Source organism: Tachysurus fulvidraco, chromosome 2 (genome assembly GCF_022655615.1).
Source record: "Tachysurus fulvidraco isolate hzauxx_2018 chromosome 2, HZAU_PFXX_2.0, whole genome shotgun sequence".
Classification (NCBI taxonomy): domain Eukaryota; kingdom Metazoa; phylum Chordata; class Actinopteri; order Siluriformes; family Bagridae; genus Tachysurus; species Tachysurus fulvidraco.
This window is the reverse complement of record NC_062519.1, coordinates 7,253,665-7,271,968: the sequence shown is the minus strand read 5'-3', so window position 1 is coordinate 7,271,968 and position 18,304 is coordinate 7,253,665. Positions and strand designations below refer to the sequence as shown.

Sequence of the window (18,304 nt, the reverse complement as noted above, 5' to 3'; positions counted from 1 at the left end):
TTGATGAATTTAGCCAAACTAAAAATGCTAAGAATACTCTGTGAAAATTAAACAAAAACTGAGGCTAGGCTCAAAATATTCAGAGCTTAATGGCCCTGATTAAGATAAATAGAATGAAAGCACTGAAAAGTGAAAAAACAATTAAAAAGATGGATTTTTTTTATTAACTGACTGTGTTAGGCATTTATGATGAATTTATTAGTTTTTTTCACATCCAGGTTGAAATTTCATTAACATTCAGTCTCAGATACTGCATGAGTCACAAGTCCAGTTTAAGGTGCAAATTAATATCCAGATCTTCTCTGATACTAGTACAGACAATGACAGGTTATTTGACTTATTTCAAAGTATTTCAAAGTTCAATTCACGTGATCAGTCATACAGACTAAAACTAAAAGAGCAATAATAAAAAGTAAATGAATATATATTAAAGAACATTGAGTAGAATCAATTGAACGTGGCTTGTTTAAAATGGGTCATCATTAGAGGTAGTGTTTTCAGTAAGGAAAGTCCCAATAAAGCAAAACAAAAAACTTCAGGTAAATTTGATTTATGATGAACCAATAGCTAAAATCAACATAAAAAAATATTTAAAAAAGTTAAAACAAAACAAACAGCAACTGATCTGTGAGAAACTACAAGACTTGAATGGACATACAATATAGCCTGAAAAATTAGAAACATTCAGAAAGGCACAAAGCATAAAAGAAAGGTGTTACTATCACGATAATCACAATGGCTATAAAGCTGGATAGTATAAATGTCAGTGTGAAAACATGATGCCTGCAGTTTTATGAAAAACAAAAATGAAACAGCATTGTATCTGGTAATAAGTCTTAATAGCGTATTCTGTCTGACTTTGGAGCAGAGCAATAGCTTTCTCTGCTGCATCTTAGCTTTAGTCATCAATGCTTGGCAAACAGATCAAGCAATAAATATCTTCAATTTTTAAACAAGTGTAGTGTGGGCATAAAGGAAGAAATATAAAAAAAAACAACAAATTATCAGGACTACTTCAGTGTACAAGAACTCTGCTGCTGTCCAATTCAGAGCACATGCATGTGTAGTTTATATCATCTTTTTTCATTTTTAATGAACTTGGTTACAGCTAATAATTCATTAGATTTATTCAAATTTTTTTCTTTTTTTTTTTTGTAATGAATTTATAAATGTCTGGCCACAATCCCTACTTCTACCCCTTTGGCATTAACATAGCTGATACCACTTAACAACTGATACTACCATCAAACCTATTTTGCCTTACTGTATACAGGTCCCATATAACTCTCATGTACAATTGTATATATTCTTGCTCACCTTTAACTTTGATTTAAATTTTTACTTTTATTTGTAAAATATCTGTACTTACAGCTCCTGAACTGTACTATAATTGTGCAGTTATTATTTAACTCAGTTTCACCACTGTTTTACTCTTGCTGATGGGAAGACAGACATACAAGCATTTTACTACATGTATTGAATAATACTGTGTATGGTTGTGTGTATGGCAAATAAAATTAAAATTAGAATTTTAATCTGCAAATGTTAGATGGCACAATATCGGGGGCATATAGCATAAGATCTCACACAAAGATGCTTTTAAGATTTTAAGCTTTAAACAGAACTGAGCTGGGCAATTATTTTATTGTTAATACAGTGCTGAAGTGCAAGGCTAACAACTGTAACTACAGCATCACAAATACTGACTAAACTGGGTCTAACAAAAGCTAAATCAATGACTAATTACAATATCATTGAACACCAGGAGCGATTTAGTACTCGCACACAAGCCTTGCACACGAATTGCTGCTATTACTTTGAGTAATGCAATGCAATTAAAAGGCCCTAACAGAATGGCTTTAAAGCTACAATACAAGAAAACATATCAGTATCAACCTACTCAACCTAATATTTTTATGGACATCAATGAAACACATGAATAGATGAAAAATGACCAAGCAGGAGTCAGTGTGTTTCAAACCAATAAGCAAATAATGCACTTGTCTGTTATGAGAAACATGAAAGTATTCCAAAGCCAAAGCTAGTCAGTCAATACTCAGAATGTACTCTTCGAAGAACTAAAAAAAAACCTGCATAGCTGCATCTTCCTGCTTTTTTGTTATATCTAAAAACATTCGCTACATTCTCAAATGAACTGCTCTGCTATTAAAATGGGTCTGACTTCTGGATGGAATTGTTAAATTTTATTTCAGAGGAAAAGATGCCTGTGTGTTGAGCATCTAATAGAACAGACAATTAATTTCTCTTTTACGATAAGACAAAAAATGAAGTTTAGATTTCCGTTTACTGTAATTTGGAGCAATGTCAATTATTACAGTAATTCTGTGTGAGGAACCTTAAACCAGCCATATTCATATGACTGGGTTTTCAACGCTACCTCTAAATTTATACCTCTATGTGACTGGCCATGTCAAGATTATTGTCTTTCAAATGCACTTTTAAGTGGGATTTTAATCCTAGCCATCTGTGTCTACCATCATTATGACGAACATTTTAAGACGTGTATTTTATTCCTACTGTATTTGTTTCTGGTTTTTGTGTGGTTGTGATACTGAAATGCCTAAAAGGTGCGAGTGCACAGTTTGTGGTGAAGCTGCGGTAACCTAAATGATCAGCATTGTATACTGTTAATAATTTTTTTTTTTTATAATTTAGCAGTAAAGTTTTTCCATAAGTATATTACTTTATATGTGTAGTTATTAAGCGAGGTGTCAAAACAAAATGTGATTTTACGATGCTAGCTTAACGACTCGTGTAGTTTCCAGAAATATATATTTGCTCACGTGAAAGCTTTTATGTCCTTTATCTTACAACCAGTAAGGTTCCAATATGTGAAATGAAAAATGCTCCCAGTATGTTTGTCTGGATATGAAAACGGTAGAGGATTAAACACGGCCAAATATTCAGAGATTATAAATTTATCATGAAGAACCACAATAATACGATAGCAAAAATATAATGAATTACTGTTCATGTTCATTCATTGTGTTGCATTTAGAACATGTTCCAGGACTGTATATAGAGTCTAAACAGAGAAGACATAATAAATAGCCTTGAAGATTTATTACAATACACTGCAGCAGATTCCATTTTCATACGGTTATGCTGATCTAAATTTAAATCTTGAAGAACATGCTTCAGGAAAAGTACTCGGCTCCCTGCTGCTGTTTTAGCAGGATTAGAGAGCAAAGGTTTTTGTTTGCAGATTAAATCAAAGGCAGGAATAAAGGATGGAAGAATTTAAAAACACAAAATGTTTGGCTTCTCTACAGTTATTAAAGTCCTGCTATGGACCTTTGAGGCACAGAGACATAACAATAGCTTTAAAAAAATAACAAGTACAGTAAATATTTTCTGCCCCTAGGTATGTTTAGTCTGATAAGTCAATACAAGGGCAAATGTATTGTCTTTAGCCAAAAATAAAACGTATTTAATTCTTGCTCACTAAATTTAATGAGCACTGTGTTTCAGCAAGAGAAATACAAGATCTACCTTGCTGTTTATCTTTAAAGGCTTTTAGGTAAAGAAAAAAGCTTTTTAAATCTTTACTGTCTTTAAGTCTACAGTTCCAGTCATATGAACTCAGTTCTAATAATTCAGTGATTTATACTGCAGTAAAACTACCAAATTTTTAGAGCTGCTACTAAAAACAAATTAACTTGTCTTTTCGGTATGTTAGCAAAGACAAAACAATGTTTTCACTCAACTGTCTTCTTTTTGAAAACCCACAATTAACAAAAGAGCTTCCGCATGGCAAAGATACAGCTAACACATTACGACATGAAAGCCAAGAAAGAAAGACGGAGGGCCCTGAAGCGCTCTCGTGTTGTCACACACACAGTGCGTAACTCATAAATCACCTGCCGTAGCACCTTTCCAGAATAAAGCGTCACAACGCGGATGAAAGGAAAAAGGCCTTTGTTTACATTCATCAGCTACTGCACAATTTCTCAAGAGACAGTCTCAGGATACATACTGAATTGTGTTCAAAAGTTGCACCTCATAAGTGCAGTGAGACTCTTTCTTTCATCTGCACATGCAATTTCATCATTGTGATATCAGATGACTGCTATATAAAAGCTCAGGATAAACAATGTAACAAGGTGTATTTAGTGGACATAAGTGGCAGTTTTATTGTACACCCTCTCAGATGATCACTGTGGACAGTTACATGGTATATGGTGTGGCGCTTTCTGGATGTTTGCCAGCTCTGTGTTAAATTGAGTGCGACTTGAGCTTTCGTCTGGAATCCCTAGAGTGGTCAGTCCAATCTCAGCATGACCGTCAAACCCTCACAGCCTAATAATTGTCTCACGACTGATAAACCCTCTCAAAAAAACTCCTTCAAATCTTTGAAGAGTCTGAGTTCTGCAGCTGGAGTTAGCTTAAGCTGTTGGGACTGAGCGTGAACATTTAGACATTTATGAATTTAAAATCTAGGTTATGTTCCAATGAAGCTGGAAGGTTATTCACTGATAAAACAGATAGGATATAAATACACACAAAGCCCTATCTCAACTCACCCAGGATTTTGTTCTTTCAAATTATTCTCTCCAACTAAATGTCTGAATATTAAATTAGTTTTTAATGCAAACCTACTCAACATTCCACTCAGCTGTTACATATTAATTATGAAGCACATTATTCTGCAACATCTACAAATTAATAGGAATGTTATGTGAGGAATTTAAGGAGTTTAAGAATTTTAGCTTACAAACGCATTCACTGTTAGATCAGGAAAGATGAAATGCCAACTATTATCTCCTTTCAGCACTTTATTTCGAGGTCGCCTGTGAGGCCCTGGCCAAAAATAAGCAGCGTATAAGAAAGAAACATATCCCTAGAGTAAAGACTGTAGAAATGGTTCTTGCAAATCAGGATAGCTGGTATTCTTAAAGTATCATGAAATCAATCACATATTTGAAGACAAAACACATCTTGCCTTTTGAAATCAACAGATCAAGGTGTTTTATTTCAAAAGACAATAATGGCCAATTCATGAATCTGAACTAGCCTTGATCAGATCCAGCTATGAGAAACTTAAATCTTGTTACTACAGCATTTTTTCAATCATTTGAGTTAAATATAATTTCAGGCCACATAGTTACTACATTGAAAGAATTAGTGACCACCTAATCTCCGTAAAACACAACCCAATATAACACTGTTACTGAAATCCCTGGCAGGCATACTTTTAATTAAAAAGAAAAAAAAAACACTGCAAATACCAAAACCATAAATTTTGTATCACCGTGCATCATTAGCTGACTACATTTGTGGATTCTTACAAGGTAAGCTTAATATTGAGCTTTGAATCATTTTTCTGAACAACTCTCCAGCTAGCATGGCTAGCAAAAAAATCCACTAATCTTACATTAATGCAATGCACAAAATGTTTTATTTCACAATTTCTGTATTACAATTTTATTATTTTGTTTTATTTTTTAAATTGGTACTACTTATTTAACTTATATTTACTGATGACTAATTTAAACTGTTTAACAGTAAAATATTATTTAGAAACAATATTAAATTCATTATATAACTATCATATTTAGAAAATTATCTATTTGTGTGTTGGTGTATGTTTTCTCACGACTCTGGTATTTAAATTGGTAACATTATATTACCCCAATTGTGTGAATTCATATGTGTATCACAGGTGAGAAAAAAGGTCTAGATCCACCTCAATTCTGATCAGGATATAGGGACTAATGTAGATGCATGAATAGGAAATAAGATAAAATCAGCTACTTGTTACTGTGAGTCACAATGGATACTAATAAAAACATGTCTTGTAACAATATCATTATATCAATAGCATGTTGACATTGCATACTTTCATAGTAACTCCCCATGACAGTTTATATGACAATCATATTGCTCAAATTAAGGTGAAAGTATAATAAGGTGAAAGACACCATCCAAAAAATAGCCTCCAAAAAAGGGTAAAAAGTAATCGTTTACAACTGACAAGAATATTAAAAAACTTCTACCTGTTTTATTTTGAAACTACAAAAAAAACAAAAAAAAAAACAAAGCTCTTTTAAGACATTTTACTCTGCATCATCAATTAATCACTTCATCAACCTATAATACTGTTAGTAAGGTCATCTCACACTTCTTATACACAATAAGACTCAACCTTAAGCTTATAAAAGAAAAGAAGCAGGTAAAATAACACAACATGCCCAAAGACACACTGAGTGCCAACTGCCCTTAAGAAGAACATCTACAATCAAACAAAACCTTGTGAAAAACTGTAAAATGCAGAACTTCTTGGCTAAATTTCAAACAACGTTGCCTGCAAACTTCCTTAAAATCCATCAACCTTTGAAACACACGCCAACTGACATGCAAGTAACAAAAACTGACACTTTGAAAAATAGACACTTTGAGAAAGCAACTCTGGCAGATTTAAAAAGTAAGCCCCACTTGCCACCCAACCTTCCATACAAACACACATACACACGCACACACACATTCATATCCCACCCGGCATTAATCTCGTGCCAAAGTGGCGCATTGCACAATACCCTTGATCCTGCGTCTGATGACCCCCATCCGGCACTTTAGCGAAACGGAAAACATATCCACCTCTTCACACCTCCTCCTCTCCTCAGCAGCTCATCCTTGGAGGAGGCAAAAAAAAGACAGAAAGAAAACCAAGAGGGGAGGAGGGGGAATAGCTCCGGAGTGCTCGGGAACAAGTCACATGGCTCTATGAGGAGCGCAAATGCGTGAACGAGTGCCCACTTTGACTACAGCTGAACTACACATCAACAAAAGTCTCCATCCCAGTGTTGAAAGTTGCATAAAGGAGGAGAGAGGCAGAACTGAACCAAGAACACCGAGTTGAAATCTTTTGCTTAAGGAGAGATTAGCATCTGAGTCTGAGTGCTACTCATCAATTCTTTCGATCAGCATCAAGATGCTAATCAATATTTATGAAGCTTCATCGCTTAAAGGCTGCTGTTGATGAGCTCTCACTCCTTCTCACTCCCTCCCTTTCGCCCTCTCTCTCTCTCTCTCTCTCTCTCTCTCTCATTCACACTGCAGCATTTAAATGCAACTCCGAATTCCACCTAACTCCCATACTGGAGGACCAGCTGCTAGGAGACAGTGTTATTAATGACAGAGAGGCTCTTCGGATTCTCTGTTTTATTACAGTACCATTTAAGGGAGATCACAATTCTCAGTCCACATAACTCTTGCTGAATGTACACACACCAGGGATCTGATTTCATAGTAAGCCAGAATCTAAAAACAGGTAGACCAACATTATCCAGACTTATGGGATGTGTAGAATTTGTTGGATTTCATATGAACGCATATCACTTGTACAACTCAACCTGTCATCTTAACTATACCTTTGGACAAATTACTGTGAATTTGTAATCCATAGATCCTAAGAGCACCACAAACACATCATTAGGCAAAATACTCTTTGAGTTCAAAGACACAACCGAGTAGGATCAACACAGGAACATTTAAATGAATATAATTATGAACCTGAATCTGAAACTCTTCTTGATTAATCAGATTATATTCAAAATTCCTCCAGGTAACTCAAAACAATTTGAGTATGAACAAGTATGGTTGAATATTTCATTCAGTTAATATACTTCAGTATGATTTATTTGAATGTACTGTATTTGCCTTAGTTCATCCATGTTGTGTTCAATAAATAATCACAAATAATGGTGAGTCTAAGTGCCTTTTTACACCTGGTCACTTCATGTGTTTTCTCTGATCAGATAAAACTGTTCCATTTACATTAGGCCATATAAACGGATGTCAATGCGGTCTTTCTACTCCCGCCCAAAATGCAAATATATTTTACCTCATTTCCGGGGTAATTGAAATGGAACACATTTTGGTGTATGCGGTTTTCAGAATGCAATCAAAAAGAAGACTAAAAAACTTGTTACGACGGTTATGCTACAAAAAAACAGCATTTACTGTTTGTTTCTGGTGCGATGCACGACTCGTGAGTCACTTGCAAGTGACATACTTCCGTTTGGGAGGAGTATAGCACTGACGTATGACACATTCATTTACACCTGTCCAGTTTCATCTGAAATGCGTCCCAGACCACCTCCTGAAGTGGTTTGAACGATCAGATTTATATCCGTCTCGAAACCGTTTCGGAGGGCATTTACACCTGGTCTTTTTACGATCGGATAGCTATCGGATCACAGAAAACGCATGAAGTGACCAGGTATAAAAAGCCCCTAAATTGATAAATGTGAATGATTGTGTGAATGTGTAGCGAGTCTAATACCATAGTCTAATTAGTCTGTCTAATTTCACATGATGGATATCCATCCAGGTAGAATCTATGAAGCATCCAGGGATGATCCAATATCAATATAAGTGTTCAGTGTAGTACACGAATGTAAATAAACATGTAGAATTATTCTTACAGATCTTCTATTTGTAAAATGTCTTACTACAACCTCTAAAACCGTACCCTATAAAGAATAGCAACTTTACAAACTAAGAGAAGACTGGATGTTTGTTCAGTCATGCAGGTGCGTACGAATGGATAAAGGATGTCTCCAGTCCTTTCCAGTGGCTAGACACCTCAACAGTGATGGACAGAACATGACATCTCTGTTTGCTCTGCAGTTTGTTGTTATGGAAGCAACGAGGTAAAGAACTCCAAGGAAAATAAGCTCATCTACACACTTGAAAGTTAAAACCCTATTTGAATGAATGCTACATTGCATACAAATGTGCAGCTTGTGATTAAATGATCTTATACTTCTGGGGATTTATATAAAAATACAGGATTAAGTTTGCAGCCGTAATCAGACAGCCCTGTGTAAGGTTGCCTTTACTGTATATGCAAATATGAATGTTACATGTAAATGTAAATCATCAGCTATGACAGATATAAAAAAGGGAATCTCTTTAAGGATTTATTCTTCAGTCATGATTGAATAATCACAAGACACCATGAAAATCTGTCAAGACAACTAAGCGGTCTGGACCTATAACAGAACATTACTGCTAACTTATTCCAACCTGGTAAAACCTTGAGGCTATGAGGTACGAAATCCTTTAAACTCTATCTGTAATCCTGTAGTAATGTATAAATGCCTCACTATAGGATAATGATGATTGCATGCTTTAAATAATCTCTGCATTATGTTCCACATAAATAAATCCACACACATCTAATTGGTGATGTTAGGTAAAGCAGATATGTAGTCGTTTATGTAAGCAGAAATAAATGCACATCTAAAAAATAGATCTATTATCTAAATAGATCTATGTTCATTTCATTTAATTCATAAGTACAAAGAATTCAAAAATATCAGTTTCATTTAATGATTTGATGAAGAGAGAGCATAATTAAAAACGAATAGATTCACATGAAAAAGAAATATTCTTATGTGCTAAAATAAAAGTCATTTTATCATAACTTTTTATTTCAACGTCATTTTAATTGTCGTTTTATCTATCTTCAGATTAAAACTTCATGGAGTTTTTATGTACAATTATAATTGCCCTCTCATGCAATATTGGTGAGACACCAAAGCAGTTTGCTGACTTTAGAGGAGCAATGTTATAAAAGCTGACAGAGAATTTCAGTGCAACTTCATTACTCTGATTAATCTCTGACCCGCAGTTATGCAGATATTAAACTATTCACTAGAGAGGGAGATGCTATAGAGGCACACTTTAGGGAATTTCTTTACATTTATTTTCCAGACACCTTTATCTGTAGTAACTGATACATGAGCCGCATTACAGTCTAAGCACAGATTTCAGGGTTTACGATCTTTATGAAATGTCTAGTAGTGGTGTTCTGACAATCCATGGATTTGAGTTTATGACTTTCCGGTCACTAGGTCTGAACTGGCGCGGCCGTGTTCTTTAATACCTGTGACATTTTTGACAATGAGAACATTATCGTTAATGCTGGTAGTAAAAAGGCACAGTTCCTATGGTGTCTGTCATATGTAGGTGATGTCTAGTTAAGGTTATTAATTAACAATTAAAATATTCTAATGAAATTAAGACACACCCATTAATTACTTTCACAAACAATGCAGACCATACTGTTGTACAGCTTAATAATAAAGCAACATACAAGTTATTCATCTAACGTGCTGTAGAAGAGGCATCCTAACATAATAACATATACTTTATATGCAAGACAAATGACATGAAAATATACAAATCATTGATATCAACACTATAGAGTTTGCAGTCATGTGAGAAGCAATAAAGTAATGCTGAAGAGTAGGAAAAGTCACTAGCTAATATTAACTCTATGCTTGTAACTCTTGCTGTGATAAATGTACAATGCAACCCAGGACCAATACTGTGGAAAAATTGACCTTATCATTTCAAATATTTTAGGTTCGTAAACAAAGATTGAAATAAAGTCCTGATTTTTCTCAAAATGCAAAGGAAAAAAATCCATCCATCCATCCATCCATTTTCTACCGCTTATCCGGGGCCGGGTCGCGGGGGCAGCAGTCTAAGCAGGGACACCCAGACTTCCCTCTCCCCAGACACTTCCTCCAGCTCTTCCGGGGGAATACAGAGGCGTTCCCAGGCCAGCCGAGAGACATAGTCCCTCCAGCGTGTCCTAGGTCTTCCCCGTTAGGAAAAAAAATTATGCATGAAATTTTTAAAGCAGCTTGACATTTTCACTGCTAATGTGTTGGATAAAGAAGAGATGCATTAAAACAGCTTCAGCCAAAAAAAAAAAACCTGAAGATTATTCTCGGTTAATAATCACCATGTTTAACATCCAAAGAAGACAGAAACGAAGCAACTGCTGTGTTTAAACCATAAGGAGAAAACAGAAAAAAGAAAAAAAAATCCTGTAATGTAGTTTACAACAAAATTCATAATCCTAGTATTATTCCCCCCCCTTTTCACATAACAACAATTTGTCTTCAAATGTCAGCTTGAAAAACTTCTCCTGAGGCCTACAGCGTTTTTTCATGAAGAGACATGAAGAGTCTTATTCATATTTGATATTTGTCACATACGAATGTAATATTGAGTTTGTTTTATGGAATCTGGCCTCTGCCTTGTGCTCTTTCAAATCATATCTACTGTAGCTGGAATTGAATGTGGTAGAAGAAAAACATCAGTCCTTAAAGCAGTTAGATAAAAGCTACCCTTACCTCATTTATAATGAATAGTAACTACGATGAGTTAGATGGATACTGTTTAATTTTGTATGATTAAATATGAAAGGCTACAACCTTTAAACTGAACCTCACTCAACATTTCATAATGTTTCAGGTTGTCTTATACATATTATTACATACTATACAATATTCTGGAAAATTTATTAGACAGTTTGACAATGATAATGTTTGGACAGTTGGACAATGATCTCCATTTTGTTGTTTACAGCTGAGTGAAAAAGTTTGTACACCCCATGTTTACACATATCAGTATGGTGTAATAATGGTTAAATCGTGATAAGTAACTCCTTTAAAAATAACTGACTTTCAGATCCTCTTAACCTCTTAGTTATGCCTAAATTTCATCCTAACATCTGTTCTTACACTTTCACACTAGATTGGGTGTCTTGTTGCATTTTCTTTTTATTCTGTCCATTTCTAAATTATTCTAATTTCTTAATTTTCTTTATTTCAAGCTTTGTGCCAAACTGCAGGTCGGAGTTTCATGAATATAACATCAATACCAGAATAAAAACACCAGATATGAGAGTCCATAAGACATGACATTCATTGAACTTTTTTAACATTTTTTTTTTTATATTTAATTGCAATAAGCTCTGACTTAATTCATTATCTTTCACCGACGCATCTGCATGATTAATTCTATGTGTTTTATTTCTGATCCTTATTGTAACTGGTGTTCATATGCATTTACAGTAAATCTTAACCCTAAGTATCTTCAAAGATTCGGTGACTTTGTGTTACAGCGGATGGAACAGAAAGTATTGAGTGAATCAAACAACCAAAAATGAAGAAGCTGTTAGACTGTATATTCAGCGATTGATAAAGAAAGCCGAGAAACAAATAGAAAGAAAACGCCGTCACTGCTACTAAAATTATATTTAGATGAAAAATATACGTTTGAAAGACAGGACAGAAAAAATGTGTCTGAATTTCTTCGAAACAAAATCTAATATACAAAATGAAAAGCTTTGCATTTGCTGTCTTTGCCAACTAATACTAAAGGCATGGAAAGAGAATGCCTCAAAATGCAACGTTGCCACCCACTCTAAACACAAGTGCTAAAAATCTAGGCCAGCCGGGGAACAACACACAAACCACAAATCCTCTTAATTTATTCCATGCAATATAATAAAATAAGTGACTAGAAAATTAATCAGGTTCTAATAAAAGACAGGATTTTCTGCCTTTGAATACCTCACTTCCTCTGTCTATTTCTTTCATCAAGCTGTATTTTTTTGCAGTGATGACTAACACATGAAATGAAGCAGTGAAACATCGACTTTCTAAATCTACTGTGAAATGTGTGAAAAATCTCTCACATCAGCTTAGAAATAAACATGACCTGTGAACCAGAGCTACACCAAAAAAAAAAAAAAACATACTCTATGATTGTGAGAGGAAAGAATCAGGGTGAAGCTGTGCCTCAGTGCAGCCTGTGATCTGCAGTCACAGTTAATGGAAAGAGCGTGCTGTGGAGTGATAGGTCCAAGGTGAACTTTACACACTCATTCCCAGGAACTCAGTGATCTATAATGTGCAGGACATAAACCAAATTATAGGTGAAGCAGGGGGAGTCTATTAGGTTTAGTCATTGACCTTAGATCAATCTTGGGATCTTTTTTAATATTTGTGTAGAGCATTATGCCCATGTATTATGAACGAAGTATGTAAGATGTATTATGACGTTAATATACAAATGTGTCAAAAACCAACCCATAACTTCATATGTTATGAACATGTAATAAAACTGCAGAGATTTCTGATTATTTTAAGACACTATTTTAAGACACTAACATTCTCATTATTTAAACTTAGTAAAGTATCTTTTTTATTGGTCAACTAGTCATTTTGGAGATGCTTTGACCCAGTTGTCTGACCATCGCAAATTGGCCTTGGTGAAAGATCATGACGCTTGCCCAATTTTCATGCTTCCAACAAACGAGGTTCAAGAACTGACTGTACTAGAAGTGTTATAGTAAATGCAACTTAGTAATCAGAGAATAGAAAAACTTCTCATAAAAATTCCATTTAACCAAACTTTTTAAAAGCCCAACAAATAAAAACAACAGAGCACACCATGACACTCTGGAGGGAGTTGTTTGAGCTGCTCATACAAATTCCTAAAGTTATTTGTATTTGCAAACCGACTCAAATGAAACAAATTCTACAGAAGGCTTCTGTAAGACATTCCTTTTAGAAAATGCACTCACTGTAGTTGACGAAAGTGTCCGGTGGGATTCAACTCCTATATTTCAGTTTTATGAATAATGTGTAGCTGAACTGTTAAAGTAAACAATGAAACAAGATCTGCAATGGAAAAAAGCTTATTGATAGTCATCTACTGACCTCCACTGAGCAAGTAGCGAAGCAGAAAATGAATACATGTTTATTTCTGATAATGAGGCCTAATAGCAAAGTTATTATTATATATTTGGTTATTAGTAAAAAAGAAAGATAAAAATATTCCTAAATACAGTATCGTAAACAGTTGTAAGCAATGCGGGTTGAAGGTTACTTTTTGGTCTACTGAGAATAAAAATAAGTTTAATATGGTTAATGTTGGCTTGGCGACTGAGAAAAAAAAAAAAACATGAAATTCAGTAAAGCATTAAAAGCAAATGTATTATTTAGGAATGTATTATAAAAGACCATGGAGTATAATGTAGATTTGCATGAAAATGAGAATTTGATTTAACACTATGTGTAGAACATGTTGATTTCATTAAATTACATTTTTCATATCTGGCAAACATCAGCAATATTATTTTACATTACTTTCTCTGAGACACCGCACAGGAAGTCTGTAAGTTGGCAGGGTTTGCAGGTGGAGATCAATAGTAGGTGAAATCTATACAATTTGTGGTGTGTGGAAAGAGTGTGTACAGTGGCCGTGTGAAGATCTGAGGCTTTCCATAAGATGCACTCATATATTTTTAGCTCTGGATCATGCAGCTTAAATATGAGCTGTCAACTATGATAAGATTCTGCTAAGACTTCACTAAGACTTCACTAAGACTTCACTTTTATTGGCTGACTCGCATATACTTTACTATACTGTATGTCTTATTAAAAGTTGAACTTGTCTAATAGATGATAGGAAAAAAGTACAGAAAAATATACAATACAATACACACAGACATGAGTAAAAGTACTGCTACTGTACTGATAATTCGGTCAAGTGAAAGTAAATGTAGATTAGATGTAGTCATCTGGTGAAAATATTGAGTAATTAATTTAACAATAAATTTTGTGTGCCATGCTGAAGCAAACACCACATCCATTATCAACATTATATAAAGAAAGGTAATGCTAGCTGACTAGATAAAATAGCCAGAAATATTCAAGATTCAGTAACTAGCATGATTCAAGCTAATGTTTTAGCTACCATCACCCTTAAGGTTACCTGCAGGTTTGGGTTGTCAAACTGTGTCAAGGCCACAATGTTACTTCTGTGATCACTTGAAGGGATATAAGGCTTTTCCACCTGGGTCTGACTTGCTCACTAGAATTGAACAGATCAGTGATAGTCGTGAAAATCTTCAGGATCTTCCGCTCTGCCATCTCACCCGACCTGAAGTGGGAAACCTACACTGAATCTATTTTAAAAACAGTCTAGCTGAGGATGCACTGCGTTCACCAGTTAAGTTTCACCTGCCACAGGAGCTGCTGATCTACTACACTATCAATAAGTCTGTTCTGTGTACTTCAGTAACTGGTTTTCTCTAGCCACCAAATGAGACAAAAGAAGGCTCCAGCTAACTGTAAGGACTGCTGAGAGAATCATTGGTGCACTTCAACCACTCTTTAGGACTTTCATACCTGGACAGAAAGAAAATATACAGAAAGAAAAAAAAAATCACAGACCCCACACATCCATGTCCTGTTTGAACTCCTCTACTCTACATCAAAATGACTAGCCAAAAGAGCAGTTTTTCTGTTACTTCTTCCCCTCATTAACAGTAAATACAGATAGTAATCTTCTTTAAGGTACAAGTGTTGGGCCATAGTGCACTATATTACTATTACTTTGTAGCCCACACTTACTGGTCTTATTTTTGCACATACAGTACCTACTGGACATATGCAAGACCGTGCATTGTTTTATTGTGTTTTTTTTTTTTTTACTTTGCTCTACGTTTTAGCATCTTTCCTCTCATTTTCCTACTTTAATATATTTCTTTATTTTTTTCCCTTTTAGCCCAGATATATAGGCCTCTGCACTGGTTCTGCTTCAGATTCAGAATTTTGCAGGTTCACTGGCCTGATTCAGTTAATTAAACTGTGGTTTGCCATGTTGTGCTTTATTACTGGTGGCTATTGGTCAGCAGGTTATTCTTGATGTGACATTTCTTAACTTAAAGGCAGGGTCTCCGATTTTTGAAAGCCAATGTCGACATTTGAAATAACCAAAACAAACACACCCCTAACCCAAATGGGTCTCACCCCTGTATTGATAGCTCCGCCCACATATACATACGTAGCCCAGGCAAATAATGGAAAGAAATGTGTCTGTATCATAGCTGAAGGGAAGAACAATACGATTGCAGATAAACAAACAAGCAAAAATGACACAAGCATAATCATGCAAAGGACAAAGGCATATATTAGTTCTGTGTAACAAAGCAAAACCAACGTTACTCACCTATCGAGAAGGAAAAAAGCGCCTCGGCGTCTTAAGTAAAGTTGAATTTCCAGAATCAATAACTACTGAGCTAAACGCTGTTACTACACAAAACATTGTTGTAGCTGCCTCTCTGCATTACTACGATAGAAAAGAGGTGTTATTTGTGTAGTAACAGCGTTTAGCTCAGGAGTTATTGACTCTGGAAACTCCAATCTGTGAATATGCGGCCATCTTCCCGGTTCTTCAGTTCTCTCCAGCGCTGGAAAGCTGATCCTATATTAACACAGGTCCTACTTCTTGCCTTATCGTAAGCCTTTCTTCAATTTCTTTCTTTGTTTTTATCCTCCATGTCAATGTTAAAACCGCTTTCTGCTAATGTCACACATGTGCACTGAACACTCTCTCCGACACATATTGACAAGCCCCACCCCTTTCTGCTCATTGGCTACATGTTTGTTTTGAATTTTGTTTTTGGTTTTTTATTATTCGGCCCGAATCAGTTTTCTGAAGCATTTCTCAAAAATCTGAGACCCTGCCTTTAACCCTAATGACCTAATAGTCTCTGCAGTCTTTCAAATATTTTCACATGGAAGTATCCTTCTTATCTATCTCCATCTCATTGCTGTGTCTTCTTCTGCACATTTCTCTCTTCTCACACTGCAGTCAGACTCCACATCCACTGACGCAATGCCACGCAACAGCAATTAAACATCAAACTCTTGCCTGGATTCCCATTTCTCAGAAAATGATAAAATATTGATATCTTCCTTCGTTCGTTCTATAGAACCAACAACTAATCACCTTATTTCTCATCTTCTCTCCCGTTTATCCAAATGGCTTATTGAGTTTTACAGTCTAAACTTCAGAGCAGGGACAATGGGGTAAAAAAATGAATCTTGGTGCTTTAAGATGAGCATCAAGGTGCTCCGTCTTTTTAGCAATGCAGACCTTTGCCACAGGATGTAAATTTACACACAATAGAAATACAATACAAACTTTTCACATTTGGGACACATTTGTGATACATTTAAATCATGTAGCAGATGCCCTTATCCAGAGCGACTTACATTTTATTTAATTTTTATACAACTGAGAAATTGAGGGTTAAGGGCCTTGCACAGGGGCCCAGCAATGGCAGTTTGGTGGACATATGAATCAAACTCACAACCTTCCGATTGTTAGTCCAACACCTTAACCACTAGGCTACCACATCCCAAGGGAATTTAATAACTGACTTATTTTTTAAAGCAAATCATTTAAATGTACCATTTTAATTTAATGGATAAGAGGATAGTACTTTCAAAGTGACATGAGTCAATATATTATTGCTGTTCAGAATATTGTTATAAGGACATGCAAGTGCAGGGTAAACTTCACTAACAAAAGTAAAAAATTAAACAGTTACTCAAATAAGACACAGGCAAAGCTTTAGTGACAGTGACAAAAACAATGATGTGAAAAAGGACAAAAACATCACAAAAGTAAAAATACTCAAAAGTAACATAAAAGGCAAGTGTCAATCAGGAACACAACAGGAGTATCAGTAGAAATCTAGGTCAAAAATCAGATAACACCACAGAAAATTCACAGCTTAGTCATGTCACAATTCAGAGAAACAGAGCATGTTGAAACTGATAACAAAATGCATAAAAGTGTAAGCAACAAATACACAAATTAATAAAGAAGTGTCAATAATTAAAAGTCTAGTGACTGAGAACATGTAGCAACCAGTGTGCTACAGGGTAAAAGGGTTAAGTGTATGTTATCTGACACTAAAACTATAATGGCTTATTCATGGTAAACAAATTAGGTGAAATGACTTAATTTCAATATAAACGTTTAAGATAATTTTTTATCTTAAACTTGTACACTGTTCGGATGTTGTGAAAGATACTTTACCTTTGTTTAACGTTTACATATACATTTGTATATGTCATAACACTGGGACACCAGTCATGGAATAACCATCTTACTTTTATTATTTTTTCTTAAATGGCTGTGTATTAATACAGTATTTGGAAGCACGTGAACGAATCTCTGTTTGATATACCAAACAATTTGACTAATTGATGTAAAAGTGTGATGCCATGAGTATGGAGATTGTACATTGCGAAAGTAAAGTCTATAAGGTGTTGTACCTGTTATCTTTATTAGCCTCGTGTGTAAAAACTAAAGAGGTTTCACACACCAAACATGTCTTGAATGATTAAATCCATTTTAGGTAGATAAAAATGTTGTTTGGCCAAAGCCTGTATTTAGTCTCTTGGTTTGTTCTAATTTGGTAAGTTATTATAATGTGACTATCTCCAACACAAGGGAAATATATGAACAGCAACTCAAAGCTGAGCTATTCTAATATTTTACAACCACTGACTAGGCACAAAGTACCATTTGCATCTTGCTCTGATGTCTCATCTTTTAAGGGACAAAATTGGAACAGGTAGAAACTTACTGGTTTAATATTCTCAGAAAAATC

General features: G+C 35.0%; 1 protein-coding gene across 6 annotated transcripts in view; it reads right to left on the bottom strand.

Moving 5' to 3' along the window:
* grip2b (glutamate receptor interacting protein 2b) overlaps nt 1-18,304 on the bottom strand; it is a 173,141-nt gene that overhangs the window by 94,631 nt on the left and 60,206 nt on the right. The window contains exon 1 of one of the 6 annotated variants that reach the window (XM_027140819.2): nt 6,558-6,897. The exons of 4 other annotated variants lie outside the window; for them this stretch is intronic. In XM_027140819.2, coding sequence (XP_026996620.1) covers nt 6,558-6,612 — 55 coding nt within the window. In that variant the 5' untranslated portion in view covers nt 6,613-6,897. Of the gene's footprint in view, nt 1-6,557; nt 6,898-18,304 lie in introns of those variants that run through there. One more of the 6 variants, XM_047810653.1, reaches the window with a different exon arrangement.